At 40.5% G+C, this 16595-nt stretch overlaps 1 protein-coding gene across 1 annotated transcript; it reads right to left on the bottom strand.

Annotated features, from left to right (window-relative positions):
- Nucleotides 1–604: 604 nt before the first annotated feature.
- LOC107788277 (uncharacterized) lies at nt 605–2454 on the bottom strand. Its single transcript, XM_075249525.1, has 4 exons — nt 2153–2454; nt 1793–2022; nt 1376–1656; nt 605–983 (listed from the first exon to the last, which is right to left on the bottom strand). The coding sequence occupies exons 1-4, from the start codon at nt 2262–2264 to the stop codon at nt 842–844; spliced, it is 765 nt and encodes a 254-aa protein (XP_075105626.1). The 5' UTR covers nt 2265–2454; the 3' UTR covers nt 605–841.
- Between the last annotated feature and the right edge of the window lie 14141 nt (nt 2455–16595).

Genomic DNA, 16595 nt, shown 5'->3' with positions numbered 1-16595 from the left:
AAAATGAGAATTGAGAATGAAAGAAAGCTTGATTGCATTAATGAAAGCTATTACAGAAAAGCAACACGGTGTCGAGGGGGAGAGACACCAGTACAGAGAATTGTTTGCTTGCTAGAAAGTTTGATTGCTTGATCCTTCCTAATAATGCTTAAAAAAAATAAACCAATGCTACAAGACTACACTTGACTAAGCTATAGAAACATAATGGAAGTACATGAAATAAAACTACTCTATATTTACAATAAAAAAGACTTAATTTTCAACAAGGCAGAAACAGGTCTGTTGTCAGCAGCATTGTCTTTGGCATCACGGTCTGCGTGCCCGACGTTGTCTGCACGCGCGGCGCTGTTGGCATCTTCCTGTGGCTGGGCACTGGCGAGGGATATCGGTGGGGCGACAGAGGCACATGCGTGCTTGTCACTTGGCGCGACCAAGACCACGAGGCCGTCCGTGACGCTATGCATTGGGAGGCTTGCTAGGACGTCATAGGGCGCACCCAAGGGGTCATGAGGCATGGCTGGAAAGCCGCCCATGACAATACGAGTCCAAAATCATCATACGAATCGTCAAAACACCAATCCGAGGTCATTTACCAAAAATGATGACCGTTGTCAACTCTAGTCATTTTTAAAGTCAAAAATTACATTTTCTTTAAAAGTTCACGTTTGACCACACACGCAAATTATAAATCATCAAATAGAGCTATGAAAAGTCTCAAACTTAAAAAGAAAAACTAGTACTCAAAACGACCAGTCGGATCGTTACCATACCATTATCAAATTTCAATTGATTTCTAGTATAAGATATATATAGAGTGAAAAAAAAATAATGAAGTCACTACTTAAGAAGTATGGCTGATTAAACTTCTCTTTAAATCTTGTATAATTTCATCACAAGTTGATCGGCATTGCTTGGGTAACAGACAAGTCGTCGATAATTGTGGTAACTTGTCCAAGATGAGTTCCCCATCCAAAGCCAATACTCTGCACATTCATTGAATCGTAAACAGGACGGCAGACATAAACCAAAATTGCATGTATACGTGTCAGCATTGCACATTTACACTTGATGCTTTTTAAACATATATACATACATACCTAATATAAAATTGTGTTACTAGTTTTTCAAATCTATATTTATATAAATATTATTGGAACTAAATGTATGTGGATCGCAAGTAACGTAGAAAAAGAGTTCCTCCATGATCCTATTAAAATACACTGTCATTGTACAAACCGACTAAATTCAAAATTTGGTCAAATGAGAAGGGCTTATTCATGGAACCCAAATCTTGTGTCAAAGATTTATGCAAAGCATAATTTATTAGGAGGAAATTTGATAAACAAAGAAGGGAAAAAGACAAGAACATATATACCCGTTGAATTTGCAAGCAATGTAGGAGTCCACAAATTGTTGAGTGCTCCGTAGGTTCAAACTCTGACAGAGCTTGTAATACTTCTGCAAATAATACTTCTGATGTTGGTTCTCCGCTAGAAAGAATTCACAATTAATTTCTTTAGAAAATGGAGTTATCTTTGTAAGAATCCTCCTATTAAGTTTCATTTGCCGCCTTATCTTTGACTCCTGTGCTTGTTTCCTCTCTTCTTCTGTTGAACAGAATATTGCTGATCTCAGGTGCGTACTTAACCCGAAATTCTGCATAATCGTTAAGTGTATAATGGGGATTTTGGACTTAACGAATTTCATTTTTTAAGAATAAATTAAAAAGTGAAGTGTGTCGAATAAATGGAATCAGAGAGAAAGTTAAGAGTAGAGGAGATGAGATACTGACAAGGAAATGTTTATTGGTTGGATCATGAATTTCCCAGAAAAAATCACAAAGAGATGTGTAAGAAACGACTCTCTTGTCATATGTGATCTTCACTGCTTCAGTATGACCTGTTCTTCCTTCAGACACCTCTCTATAGGGAGGTTTCCTTATATTTCCTCCACAGTAACCGGTTGCGGTTTTTACAACTCCTTCTACTCGACCATATGCAGCTTCTACATCATGGAACTTATCTGCAATTTTTCAAAAAAAACATACTTGGCACAGAATCAATAAAAAGAGACTGTAATTTTGACACATAAAAGCTTATAAGAGCTAGGGTTTAGTAGAAATATGTCATTCGAGAAAGAGAGATGTATGTACCTCCAGCAAATATTGCATGACAGAGGAATTCTGCCGGAATATTGTTAGCAGTTAACAGAGTGTTATCTGAATCTTGAGCTTTGCTCTGTCCGAGTAACTTGAAGTAGCGCATAATTGAATAAATCTGTACTTAGTCAGAAGTCACAGAAGGAGATGAGTGGATGGCCTCTAATTTATGGAGATTATACCTTAGTCTTAAGGGAAGAGGGATGACACATGCATATGTACCAACAAAAAGCTGCTTAGTATGAACTACACAGCCTGATTCAACGCCACATTGAAAAGTGCCTAATTTAGAAAACCGTGTGGCTTGTGGTCAGAGCCGGAACGCTAGGTGTCATCTAATAATGTTTCACAAAAGTTTGCTTTATCTGTGTAAATAATATATAATTTCTAAAAATAATAATACTTATATATGTATAGCGACTAGACACACCTTGAAAATCAATAAAGTAAAATTTGTATGTTGATTTTTCCTTTTTCCAATAATGCCCATGATTTTATTTTTTTTCATTTTGAGGTGGTGTTAAATACATTAAATAAACAGTAAATACAAGTTTATCATATATAAAACAATTAAAAGACATAAAAACAAAAATACACCAATTTGCATGTACAAATAAGTTTTAAATGATAATTTACAAATAATAAGTAATATAACATAAATTGTAACTCCATATGACACAAATAATAAAATTTAAAGGAAATATGAGCTAACAATTTTAATATATTACTTTAAATAGAATTAGTTTAAGCTAAAAAAAGTAAAGGAAACGAAGCTAAATTAAGAAAACATGCGGCATATGTTTATATATATATATGCCAAGTTAGAACCCATGCATTCTATGGGGAATTGATCCCGCTTGACCATTGAGCCACCCTTCGCAATTGTGATAAGTGAGTTCATTCATATTAAATGTACATTTTTCAAGTGTAATTACATATGCAAAAAATAATTTTTTAATGAAGCGGATTGCTCCCATGTGAGTTCGCCCCTGTTGAAAATGATGCAAACGATATACTATCAATTTGAAATAGCACGTAAAATCTTAAAGAATCATAGTGCCATATTTATATAAATTAACTTACAAGTCGATAACAGACCAACACCAGTTGCGTAAATTTTTTAGTAAGAGGTATCATCCAATGCAGCTTCGCAAAGCTTTTCCTTATATGTAAATGATGTATTTTATTTAAAAAATAACAACAATAATAAACACAATATATTCCCATAGATGGGGTCTGAGGAGGGTAGTGTGTTCACAGACCTTATTCCTTTTCCGAAGGAGTAAAAAGATTGTTTTTGAAAGACCCTCGGCTCAAGAAGACGAAACAGACAAGAAGAGAAGGAAAGGGACAATATACTAGTACCATTAAACAGAAACCAAAAGAAATAATAACAACATCATAAAAACTAGAAAATAGTTGAAATACAATAAAAAAACGAGAAAATAAACCCTGATGCTATGAACAACGGATGGATAGTGTGAACACAATATTAACCACTAGCAGTCGAAGGTCAACCCAATCAAACTAGCCTCACCCCCGGACTCGACTACGTCCTAATTTACAACCCTAATACTCGACTTCCATACCTTTCTATCAAGGGTCATATCCTCGGAAATCTGCAGCAACGTCATGTCCCGTCTACTCACCTCTCCCCAATACTTCTTAGGCCTACCTCTACCTATTCTCGTACCTGCCAAGTCCAAACGCTCGCACCTCCTCACCGGAGCATCAGGGCTCCTCCTCTGCCCGTGCCCGAACAACCTGAGCCTCGATTCCCGCATCTTGTCATCCATAGGAGCCACGCACACCTTCTCCTGAATAACTTCATTCCTAATCTTATCCTAAAAATGTATTCATCATCTTTAACAAAGTACGAATCATAAAAACTCGATAGGGGTCTAGTTTTACTCTATGAGAGACGAGGATGAGATCTTCCCTGGTATTACAATAGAAGGCAATTGATGAGGATTTTCTTGGAAGATAAAAGAGTAAAAGAAGGCAGACCTGGAAAAGAGGGCTTTCAGTGTGATCTTCATGAGTGTAGGGTCCAAATGTAGTTCTCTCCAAGTGTGGCCCTATAAGAATGGTGTAGATTTATTTTTGAAAATAAAACATGCAGTATTTTCAGGATTTGTTGAATAGAACATGATGATTGAGAGGCACTGACGAGCGCAAAATACAACACGAAATTAATGTTCACTAGGTAAACATAGTATAGTTATGATTATCGTCTCCACATGGATAGAATTTAAAAAATGTTTAATTTCTAGCTTAACGCTATTAAAGATGATTAACTCATTGGCTGAGATAATGAATAACTAAAATTAACTATAAAACTAAAACAATTAAAAATTGATCACTGAAACAAAAGAGTTGAGCAATACAAAATATCAAAGGGGGGAATAAGGGTCGTGATAGGATAGGTGCAAGATAGCTATTTAGGATGCAAGATAGTTATTTGGGATCTAACTCTAGTTCAGTTCACTCTGATGTTCTAATGATTCTTACGAATTTACTCGATGATTAGTTCAAACGTGTAATTAAGATACCTCTCTCGATTAAATCTTAACTCCGTGAGGTGAACTAATATAAGCACTGCAAAAATATGCATGCATGCATTAATGGATTGGTTTTCAGAAAAAAAGTATTTATTCTCCTAACTTGATTTAATCAAGAATTCAACAAGCTCTTTCGATTATTTAAGAGAATCACTGAATTAAACCAAATAAAATAATGCAAGATAATCACCACAATATTCCTCTTTCGATTAAATAAACTGGTGAATAAAGTTGCAAACAATTCAAAACTCCATAAACGAATTCAAGCACAAAACTAGAGTTAAAAAATAAAAACACAATATCTGTCAAATCCTAAGGGAAACTACTCTATATTCATGGAGAAAATCATCACAAATAAAGTAGAATAATAAGAAATCATGAATTCAATCCAAACTCGGGTGTTCAGTTGAACCCACTTGCTCCTACGTGGATTCGCCCCTGTTGAAAATGATGCAAACGATATACTACTAATTTGAAATAGCACGTAAAATCTTAAAGAATCATAGTGCCATATTTATATTAACTTACAAGTCGATAACAGACCAATGACAGCTATGTAAATTTTTTAGTAAGAGGTATCATCCAATGCGGCTTCGCAAAGGTTTTCCTTATATGTAAATGATGTATTTTATTTTAAAAAATAACAACAACAACGAACACAGTATATTTCCATAAATGGGATTTGAGAAGGGTAGTATGTACGCAAACCTTATCCCTTCCCCCAAAAATTAAAGAGGTTGTTTTCGAAAGACCCTCGACTCAAGAAGACGGAAAATATGAGAAGAGAAAGAACGAGACAATATATTAGAACCATCAAGCAGAAACCAAAGAAATAATAACAACATCATAAAAATTAGAAAATAGTTGAAATGCAATAGCAAAACTAGAAAATAAGCCCTGATGCTATGAACAACGGAAGGATAGTGTGAACACAATATTAACCACTAGTGGTCTAAGGTCAACCCTATCAAACTAGCCTCACCCCCGGACTAGACTACGTCCTAACCTACAACCCACTCGACCTTCACACCTTCCTATCAAGGGTCATGTCCTAGGAAATCTGCTGCAACGCCATGTCTTGTCTGATCACCTCTCCCCAATACTTCTTAGGCACCCCTCTACCTCTTCTCGTACCCGCCAAGGCCAAACGCTCGCACATCCTTACCGGAGCATAAGCGCTCCTCCTTCGCTCATGCCCGTGCCCGAACCGCCTGAGCCTCGCTTCCCGCATCTTCTCATCCATAGGAGCCAGGCCCACCTTCTCCTGAATAACTTTATTCCTAATCTTATCCTTAAGATGTCTTCATCATCTTCAATAAAGTACGAATCATAAGAACTCGATGGGGGTCTAGTTTTACTCTATAGGAGATTAGGATGAGATCTTCTCTAGTGTTACAAGGGTTATAGAAGGCAATTGATGAGGATTTTCCTAGAAGATGAAAGTGTAGCCTGCCCTGTATCCTCAATACACCATCATCCCCATTAGTGACCTCCTAAGCATCACCGTGCCCTAAGGACAAGCAGATGTGGGTTATCATACTGACGCTCCCTGATACGATCATAAAGAAAAGACTAGGAGACCACACAAGCCAACACTTGACTCGACTCAGAAATATCCAATCTCACAAACTGGCTATCTAAGGATTGATCTAGCGCCATGGGCCTTTCTACTGTTGGTAGATATGCTAAACTCCCCAAACTCTCTGTCCAGCGACTCAAAGCATCTGCCACTACATTGGATTTGCCAGGGTGGCACAGAATGATGATATCATAATCCATAAGCAGCTCTAACCATCTCCTCTTATGCAAATTAAGATCCTTCTACTTGAACAGATGCTGCAAACTCCGGTGATTAGTGTAGATCTCACAAGGGACACTATACAAATAGTGCCTCCAAATCTTCAAGGCATGAACGATAGCTGCTAGCTCAAGGTCGTGGACAGGATAGTTCTTTTCATGCACCTTTAGCTGTCTGGATGCGTAGGCAATCACCCTACGGTCCTACATCAACACTGTGCCAAGGCCAACTCATGATTCATCACAATAAATAGTATAAGACCCCAAACCTGAACCCCAAACCTGAAGGCAATACCAATACTGGAGCTGTAGTCAAAGTTGTCTTGAGCTTTTGAAAGATCTCCTCATACTTCTCCGTCCACCTGAACGGAGCACCCTTCTAAGTCAGCCTGGTCATAAGTGCTGCAATAGATGAGAATCCCTCAATAAATCGATGATAATACCCTGCCAAACCAAGGAAGATCCGGATCTCTGCAACTGAGGACGGTCTGGTCTAATTCTACACCGCTTCCACTTTCTTCGAATCAACTTTGATCCTTTCACTCGACACCACATGACCCAAAAATGCCACTGAATCCAACCAGAATTCACATTTCGAGAACTTTGCATATAATTTCTTCTCTCTCAAGGTCTGAAGCACAATCCTCAGGTGCTGCTCATGATCTTCCCGACTCCAGGAGTACACCAGAATGTCGTCAATAAAGACAATGATGAATTAGTCAAGATAGGGCCAAAATATACTGTGCATCAAATGCATAAATGTTGATGGGGCGTTAGTCAGCCCAAATGACATCACAAGGAACTCGTAATGACTATACCGAGTCCTGAAAGCAGTCTTCGGGATATCTGGCTCTCGAATCTTCAACTGATTATAACCTAAACGTAAACAATCTTGGAAAACACTTGTGCACCCTATAACTGATCTAACAGGTCATCAATACGAGGCAAAAGATACCGGTTCTTCACTATAATTTTGTTCAACTAGCAATAATCAATGCACATATGCATGGAACCATCTTTTTTCTTCACAAACAAGACAAAAGCACCACAAGGTGACACACTCGGCCGAATGAAGACCTTACCAACCAATTCTTGTAATTTCTCCTTCAACTCCTTCAACTTAGGAAGGCCATGCGATAAGGAGGAATTGAGATAGGCTGAGTGTCTAGCTACAAATCAATGCCAAAATCAATATCTCTGTCGGGAGGCATGCCCGGAAGATTAGCTGGAAACACATCAGGGAAATCCCTCACTATTGGGACTGACTCAACTGTAGGGGTATCAATATTAGCATCTCTCACATAATCTAGATACGTGTCACACCCCTTCTCAACTATTTGTTGAGCTTTAAGAAATAAAATAACTCTGCTGGGAGTGTAATCTAAGGTGCCCCTCCACTCTAATTGCGGTAAACCTGGAATAGCTAGTATCACGGTCTTGACGTGACAATCAAGAATAGCATAATGGGGAGACAACAAGTCCATGCCTAAGATAACATCAAAATCTACCATGCTGAGTAATAATAAATCGGCTATGGTCTCAAAACCACTAAGGGTTATCAAATACGACCGATACACACAGTCCATAACAAGAGAATCTCCCATAGAAGTAGACACACAAATAGGGAAACTCAAAAAATCTTGAGATACTCCCAAATACGAGGCAAAATAAGAGGACACATAGGCATAAGTGGAGCCTGGATCGAATAAAATCGATGCATCTCTATGACAGACCGATACAATATCTGTAATGGCAGAATAGGAAGCAACAACCTCTGTACGAGCAGAAAGGGCATAGTATCTGACCTGGCTTCCCCCTCTAGGGCGACCTCTACCTCCCCGACCTCCACCTCGAGCTGGCTAAGCAAGTGGAGTGGCAGCTGGTGCTGTAATCATAGCTTGGGAACCCTGTGGAACACGCTGTGGCTGAGAAGTCTGTGGAGGTGCACCCTTTCTAAGTTTGAGGTAATCCCTCACTACGGTCCAAATCCTAAGACTTAAGCCTCCGTTTAGGGACCAAATGTCCCAAAACACTCCAAAAACTAAAACAAAACCTCCCGGCAAGTCACAATAATAGAAAATAGATACGGAGGATGCAGTTAATAGGGGCTATAACTCTCAAAGCGACCAGTCGGGTCATTACACTAATTATCTTTTTTTCTTTTTTAAAGTCTAATTGATTTTTCTTTCTCTTTTTTTTTCAATTCCTTACATATGGTTCTCACAAAATTTTTAAACAGTGAACCTTTCTCCAGTTTTATCAGTTCGACTCAAAATCCAAGCATACCTCCACTTAGCATTTAGCAAGCTCATAATAAATTTAAGTGCTCAAGAGAGGTAAAAAGTTCAAACAGATAGTCAATTCATACAAAGGGGTCAAGCTTGTAGTGTGATTGTCAAAGAAATGGGATTACAAGCTCAATGAGGCTAACTAAGATACAACATAATTAGGTGGTAAAAGCATATATCTGGATCCACAAAGAAACGTCTCTATCACATCCTACACTAAACATGACTGCTATTTCATTTTGTAAACACACGAGGTAAGTTTTAGACATCTACTGATATGCACAGAATATCAACAAAAATCTCACACACACGTTGGCACATAACTTGCTTAGGTTTGGATCTATCCCGACTCTCTAGTCAAAGTAGTTAAGCAACATCAAACTCAAATATTTTACGGTACTTATACATGAGTCAAGAACTGAGTCTAGGCATCACAAAGGCACTCACTACTCTCAAGGCACAACAAAGCCAAGAAAAGTCATCTACATTTAATACCATAGCACAAGACTTCAAATTTCCTAACAATAGAAACACCAACTACACCTAGTTCAAGCAAAACCCTTGGAAAAGAACCGCGACACAAAGAAAAACCAAGGGAGAATTGTTACACTACCTAAGAAAAAAAAGTATTTTTTTCTTCAACTTTGATCCCACAAGAAAACAGTCGAGGAATCCATCGTCCGGAAAAGTCAAAAAATAATTCAAACAAAATGCCAGAAAACAAACACACATGTACCTATTTACATCCCTCACCCCACACTTAAATTATGGTATGTCCCCATGACATACAAATAAAAGGTAAGAGGCAAAGGAAACTCTCCTAATTCATCTAGTCGGGGTCTGAATCAAAGTCGGGATCTCCTTTGCACACCCTACCCAGTGCACACATCCATGCTGAAAGTTTTTCTTTGCCTTATTTGGGTACAACCCACACTTATCATGCTTACTCTCTCTAGTTCATTCTTTTAAGGGCGCCATCGCTCCTTCTATATTGAAGACCACCCTTTCTTCCCCCACTCTAAGCATGAGCTGCCTTTCCTGAATGTCAAGAATAGCTCTGCCAGTAGCCAAGAAGGGTCTCCCTAAAATAAGAGGGACCTCCCTACTCTCTTCTATGTTTACCACAATAAAGTCCACATGGAACACATATTTATCCACCTGAATTAGCACATCTTCCACTATTCTTTTAGGTATTATTGTGGGCTGATCTGCTAGTTGCAAGGACACATGTATGGACCTAATTTCTCCAATCTCTCCCTCCAATTTCCTGAAAATAGAAAAAGGCATAAGATTATAAAAGCAACTGAATCACACAAAGATTTCTCAAACTTAGTACTTTCTAAAGACCAAGGCATAGTAAAACTCCCTTAATCTCCACATTTTTGAGGGAGAATATTTTGTAGAATGGCACTACAGTGCTCGGTGGGCTTGACAACTGAGATGTCTCTTCCACTTTCTGCTTGTTGGACAATATCTCCTTCAACAACATAGCATAAGCTGGCATCTAAGAGAGCACCTCTGTGAATGGTAGATTAATATGCACCTACTTGAACACATCAAGGAAATGCCCAAATTGTTTGTCCAGTTTTTCTCTTCTCTGCTTTTGAGGAAAAGGTAGAGTAGTCACCTCATTTATTGCATTCCCGTCTTTTTTTTCTTCTTTTGAGCTCTAGTCTTCCCCTTCTTCTTCAGACCATCATCCACCATCCCTTAAATTTTTTGAATGTTTCTATTTCTCTGATTATCCACAATCTCTATTTGTTTTCAATCAACTTATCTCTTTGATTTGCCATAGGATCCTCCAGTACGAGCCCACTCTTCAAAGACACTACATGTGACCACCCAACCAGTTGTCTCATGAGTTACCGCTCTGTTTCCTCCATTTATGCTTCTTATTGATTTGTCTATCGATTTTATATGTGATCGGGTTGGTTGGCTCAGGTTCGAAAAGGTTTTGAGAAAGTTTGAGACACTTAGTCTCTTTTGAGGAAGCTTAAGTTGGAAAAGTCAATTGGATGTTGACTTATGTGTTAGATGGCTCGGATTTGAGTTACGATGGTTCGGATAGATTTGGTAGGTTATTTGAGACTTAGGAGCGTGATCGGAATGTGTTTTGGAGGTCCGGTGTAGATTTAAGCTTGAATTGGCGAAATTGGACTTTTTTGGCGTTTTCTGGTTGATATGTGAGATTTTGATATAGGGGTCGGAATAGAATTAGGAGAGTTGCAGTAGTTCCATTGTGTCATTTGGGATGTGTGTACAAAATTTTAGGTCATTCGGTCGTGGTTTGGTTGGGTTTTTGATCAAAAGCAGAATTTGAAAGATTTTGGGAACTTAGGCTTGAATCCGAGGTGTTTTGGTAGATTCGATATTTTTTAAGGTGTTTTAAAGATTGGTATAAGTTTGAATAAGATTTTTTAATATGTTTGTGCTTTTGGTTGAGGTCCCCGGGGCTTCAGGCTGATTTCGGATGGTTGACAGAGAGTTTGGAATTTTTGGTGAAGTTGTAGATTTTCTGCTTCTGGTGTTTCCGCACTTGCAGATTGGGGACCGTAGGTGCGATGCTGCAGATGTGAGGGAGAAGGCAGCAGAAGCAGAAAGGGCCTGGGAAGGCTAGAGCCGCAGAAGCGGTTGGTGAATTGCACTTGCGATGGCGCAGGTGCGGATAGTGAATCGCAGATGCGAAAATGAGGACTTAAGTGAGGACCACATATGCGGTGGTCTTGACCGCAGAAGTAGTACCACAGATGCGGTGGATTGATCGCATGTGCAAAAATGCCTGGGTCAGAATGTATATATTTCTTCCTTCGCAATTTTCAGTCACTATTTTTAGACGCGAATTTTGGAGTTTTGGGCGATTTTGAAAAGAGAATTCAAGGAGACTTCATTGAGGTAAGGATTTTGGACCTAAAACTCATTCTTTGGTATTATTTCACGGATTAGAGCTATAATTAATGAAAATTAAGGATCAAAGTTTGGGAAACTAGGGCTTGGTATTGGAGACCTAGACTTGGGGATTTGAGGGACCATTTGTGGTCAGATTTTGGTAGTTTTGATATGTATGAACTCGTGGGGAGATGAGGAATCTATTGATGTGAATTTTCTCGAATTCCGAGACATGGGCTCGGGGGTCGGGTTTTGGTAATTTCGGGATTTATGTTGTAAATTGATTATTTTTGCTTCAGCTTCGTTCCCTTAGCATATTTTGACGTCGTGATTCTGATTTTGGATAGATTCGACGTGAGTGGAGGCCGACTCAAGGGGCAAAGGTGTCACGGGCTATAATTTGGATCGGATTGAGGTGAGTAATGATTGTAAATGATGTCTGAGGGTATGAAACCCTAGATTGCACATCGTTATGCCATATTGAGGTAACACACACGCTAGATGGCGAGCGTGAGGTCGTGTACTGTTGGTTATTGTGACTGAGTCCATCCCGAATGACTATTTTACCGCGTATTTGACTGAAAACTATTTGTTATCATCATGTTTTGGGCTGAATGCCATACTTGAGCGTCGTGCCAACTATTTGAGCCCTTAAGGGATTTTTATTGATATTTCCTCACTGTTTTGACTTTATACTTGAACTCAGTCATTTGATATTCTACTTTTTTTCATAACTTAGCCATGTTTACTCTGCTTTAACACTTAATGATATTTTGGGCTGAGCACTATATTTTACTGTTGCCTGAGTGGCTGTGAGACTCTAATTGAGTAAGGCCTAGGGCCTATGTTGTGAGGAAACACTGATTTTGATTATGAGGCTGAGGGCCTGAGATATGTACGCCAAGATGTGGATTGTTGATATGAGGCCGAGAGCCTAGTGATGATGCCATGAGATGGCTTGATATTGCTCTTGGGCCGTAAGGGGCTCCTCTAAGAGTCTGCACAACCCTAGTGAGCGCGGGTACACATTGTGATGTGAGATATAGTCCGAGGGGCTGATATTATTCTAAGATATGGCCCGAGGGGCAGATTTGTTGACATTGTGTCCGGGGGACGAACCTTTATGTGTTTATCTTCCTTATTGCCTGTCATATACCTGCTTAATTGTTAAAAAGGCCTTTTATTAAGTTTAAACTGAACTGAAATGAATTTTACATATCTTTACTGATTCACCATTTTACTGGCTTTTACTGCTTTATTATAGCCTGTAATATGCCTTACGTGATTTCTTGCTTTCAGTCTTTATTTATGATTACTACCCACTGAGTTGGAGTACTCACCTTACTCCCTACACCCCGTGTGCAGATTCAGGTGTTGTTGATCCTGCTAGCGTGAGTTGAGAGCTCCCGACAGACTTTGAAGTTCACGAGGTAGCTGCTTGGAGTCCACAATCTCGTATTTCTCCCCGTTATCTCTTTTCTATCTCTTTTTCAGTTATTTTGTAATATCTTGGTAATCATTTCAGACTTGTAGTGTATTGATAGATCCTCATGACTAATAACACCCCAGTATCAGGCTGTGTTGGGTTTTATTTCCGCAAACTATAATGTTCACTACTTACTTTTGGATTATTTATTACGTTTTAGACTTAATTCTTATTGTTTAACTGCTTAAAACTGAAATAGGAAAGTGCCGGCTGGCCTTATCTTCACGAGAGTCACCATCACGACCGGGTTCGTGTTTAGGGTTGTGACAAGTTGGTATTAGAGCCTAGGTTACATAGGTCTCACGGGTTTTGAGCAAGTTTAGTAGAGTCTCATGGATCGGTATGGAGACGTCTGCATTTATCCTCGAGAAGCTACAGAACCTTTAGGAAAAACTTTATATTCTTGAAATTCTTGTCGTGCGAATTTGTTGATCCGAGAACTAAACTTCTGTTATTCTATTCCCTCACAGATGGTGAGGACACGCGCTACCGGTCAGGATGGACGACCACCAGTACCACCAGTTGTGGCCACTAGAGGTCGAGGACACGGTCGTGGTCGCGGTAGGGGCAGAGTCCCGCACAGCAGCTAGGGCAGCGCCTACAGATCCACCAGCCGCCCCAGTTCAGGATCAGGTCTCAATTGTGGACTCTCCAGCAGCACCTGCTCGGGCACCAGCTGTGCCCATTGTGATTCCGAGTCTTCAAGAGGCATTGGCTTAGATTCTGTATGTATGCATTGGCCTAGCTTAGGCGGTCTCAGTTACTACAACTGCAGCTACTTCTCAGGCCAGGGGAGGCACTCAAACTCTTGCTGCTCGCACACCTGAGTAGGTCGTGCAGGGACTTCAGACACCGTGGGCACATATATCCTAGCCGGTTGCAGCTACTCAGGACTATGTAGTTCCTGCCATGCCAGAGGACGAGTAATGTAGGTTGGAGAGGTTTGATAGACTTCAGCCTCCGACCTTCAGTGGTGTAGAGGGCGAGGATGCCTAGTGTTTCTTGGATAAGTATTAGAGGATGCTTCGTACAGTTGGTATTTTGGAGACTAGCAGGGTCACTTTCGCTACTTATCATTTTTTTGGAGCTGTCTTCACTTGGCAGGAAACTTTTGAGAGCCGTAGGCCTGTTGGTGCAGCACCCCTTACCTGGCAGCAGTTCTCCATTCTCTTTCTGGAGCAGTATGTGCCGCAGTCTCGCAGAGAGGAGTTGTGCAGGCAGTTTGAGTGGTTGCGTCAGAGAGAGATGACTATGATGTAGTATGAGATGAGGTTCTCCGAGTTAGCTCGTCATGCGATTTGGTTTGTTTTGACATATAGAGAGAGGATTAAGAGGCTTGTGGATGGCCTCACTTATCAGCTTCGTATTCTAATAACCAGGGAGAGAGTAACTGGTGCTACTTTTAAGGAGGTTGTAGACATTGCTCGTGATATTGAGTCAGTTCGTCGCCATGAGCGAGAGGAGAGGGAGGCCAAGCGACATCGAGGATCTGGTAGTTATAGTGGTGCTTCTTCGAGATGTCAGTTTCAGCATGGCAGAGGCCGTCCATTCAGGCTTGATCAACCAACTCGCCCAAGTTATCATGTGGTATTATCGGGTCATGGTTCTCACGGTTCTCAACAAGGTCAGTCATCACTTAGTTCCCTTCCAGCTTAGAGTTTGTCCCATGCTCCATCAGTTCAGGGCTCTTCTATGCCAAGTGCATTTGTTAGTCATTCCGGTGCTAGGGGTTCCCTTCAGTCCCCGTCTCCAGCACCTGGGAGTTGTTATGAGTGTGGAGAGATGGGTCACATGTAGAGGCAGTGTCCTCGTTGTCTTGCGAGTTCATCTCTGTAGAGGAGTCAGCCATCGGCTTCAGCGCCAATTACTTCAACACCACCCGCTCAGCTAGCTAGGGGTGCAGGTTAGTCAGCTAGGGGTCGCCCTAGAGGGGGAGGTCGATCAGGTGGCGGTCAGGCCCATTTTTATGTACTTCCAGCTAGACCCGATGCTATTGCTTCTGATGCTATCATTACAGGTATTGTTTCAGTCTACCACAGAGATGCCTATTTATTATTTGATCCCGGTTCCAGCTTTTCTTATGTGTCATCATACTTTGCTCATTATTTGGGTACGCCCCGTGAGTCTCTTGTTTCACTTGTTCATGTATCTACCCCGTTGGGCAATACTGTTGTTGTAGACCGTGTGTACCGGTCGTGTGTGGTGACTATTGGGGGTTTGAAGACCTGAGTGGATCTTTTATTATTATGTATGGTGGATTTTGATGTTATTTTGGGCATAGATTGGCTAGCTCCATGTCGTGCTATTCTGGACTGTCAAGCTAAGACAGTGACATTGGCTATACCGGGTGTGCCACAAATTGAGTGGCGAGGTGTGACTAATTATATTCTCAGTAGAGTGATCTCATTCTTGAAGGTCGATCATATGATTGGGAAGGGTTGTCTTTCGTATCTAGCCTTTGTGAGGGATGTCGGTGCTGAGACTCCTAGTATTGATTCTGTCCTAGTTGTAAGGGATTTTCCCGATGTATTTCCTGCAGACCTGACGGGCATGCCACCAGACAGAGATATTGATTTTGGTATTGACCTGGTGTCGGGCACTCATCCCATTTCTATTCCGCCGTATCGTTGGCACCAACAAAGTTGAAGGAGTTAAAGGAGCAGCTTCAGGAACTCCTGGATAAGGGGTTCATTCGGCCTAGTATGTCACCTTGGGGTGCGCCAATTCTATTTGTGAAGAAGAAGGATGGCACTATGAGGAAGTGCATTGATTATAGGCAATTGAGCAAAGTAACAGTTAAGAACAAGTATCTTTTGCCTCGCGTTGATGATTTATTCGTCAAACATCAGGGAGCGAGAGTGTTCTCCAAGATTGATCTCCATTCAGGTTATCACCAGTTGAAGATCAGGGACTCAAATATTCTTAAGACAGCTTTCAGGACCCTATATGGTCATTCTGAATTCTTGGTAATGTCTTTTGGGTTGACCAATGCCCCAGAAATGTTCATGCATTTGATGAACAACATGTTCCGGCCTTATCTCGACTTATTGTCATAGTCTTCATTGATGATATTCTGGTGTATTCGCGTAGTTAGAAGGAGCACGCGGAGCATTTGAGAGTGGTATTCCAGAGATTGAGGGAGGAGAAACTTTATGCAAAATTCTCCAAATGTGAGTTTTGGCTCATTTTAGTGGCTTTCTTGGGGCACGTGGTGTCTAGAGAGGGTATTCAAGTTGATCCGAAGAAGATAGAAGCGGTTCAGAGTTGGCCTAGACTGTCCTAGCCATAGAGATTCACAGCTTTCTTGGTTTGGCAGGTTATTATTACTAGTTTGTTTAGGGATTTTCATCCATCGCATCACCATTGACCAAGTTGACTCAGAAGGGTGCTTTATTTGTATGGTCGGATGAGTGTGAGGA

This window comes from Nicotiana tabacum, chromosome 3 (assembly GCF_000715075.1).
Source record: "Nicotiana tabacum cultivar K326 chromosome 3, ASM71507v2, whole genome shotgun sequence".
Classification (NCBI taxonomy): domain Eukaryota; kingdom Viridiplantae; phylum Streptophyta; class Magnoliopsida; order Solanales; family Solanaceae; genus Nicotiana; species Nicotiana tabacum.
The sequence above is the reverse complement of the archived record's forward strand: the minus strand, read 5'-3'. Positions and strand labels throughout refer to the sequence as shown.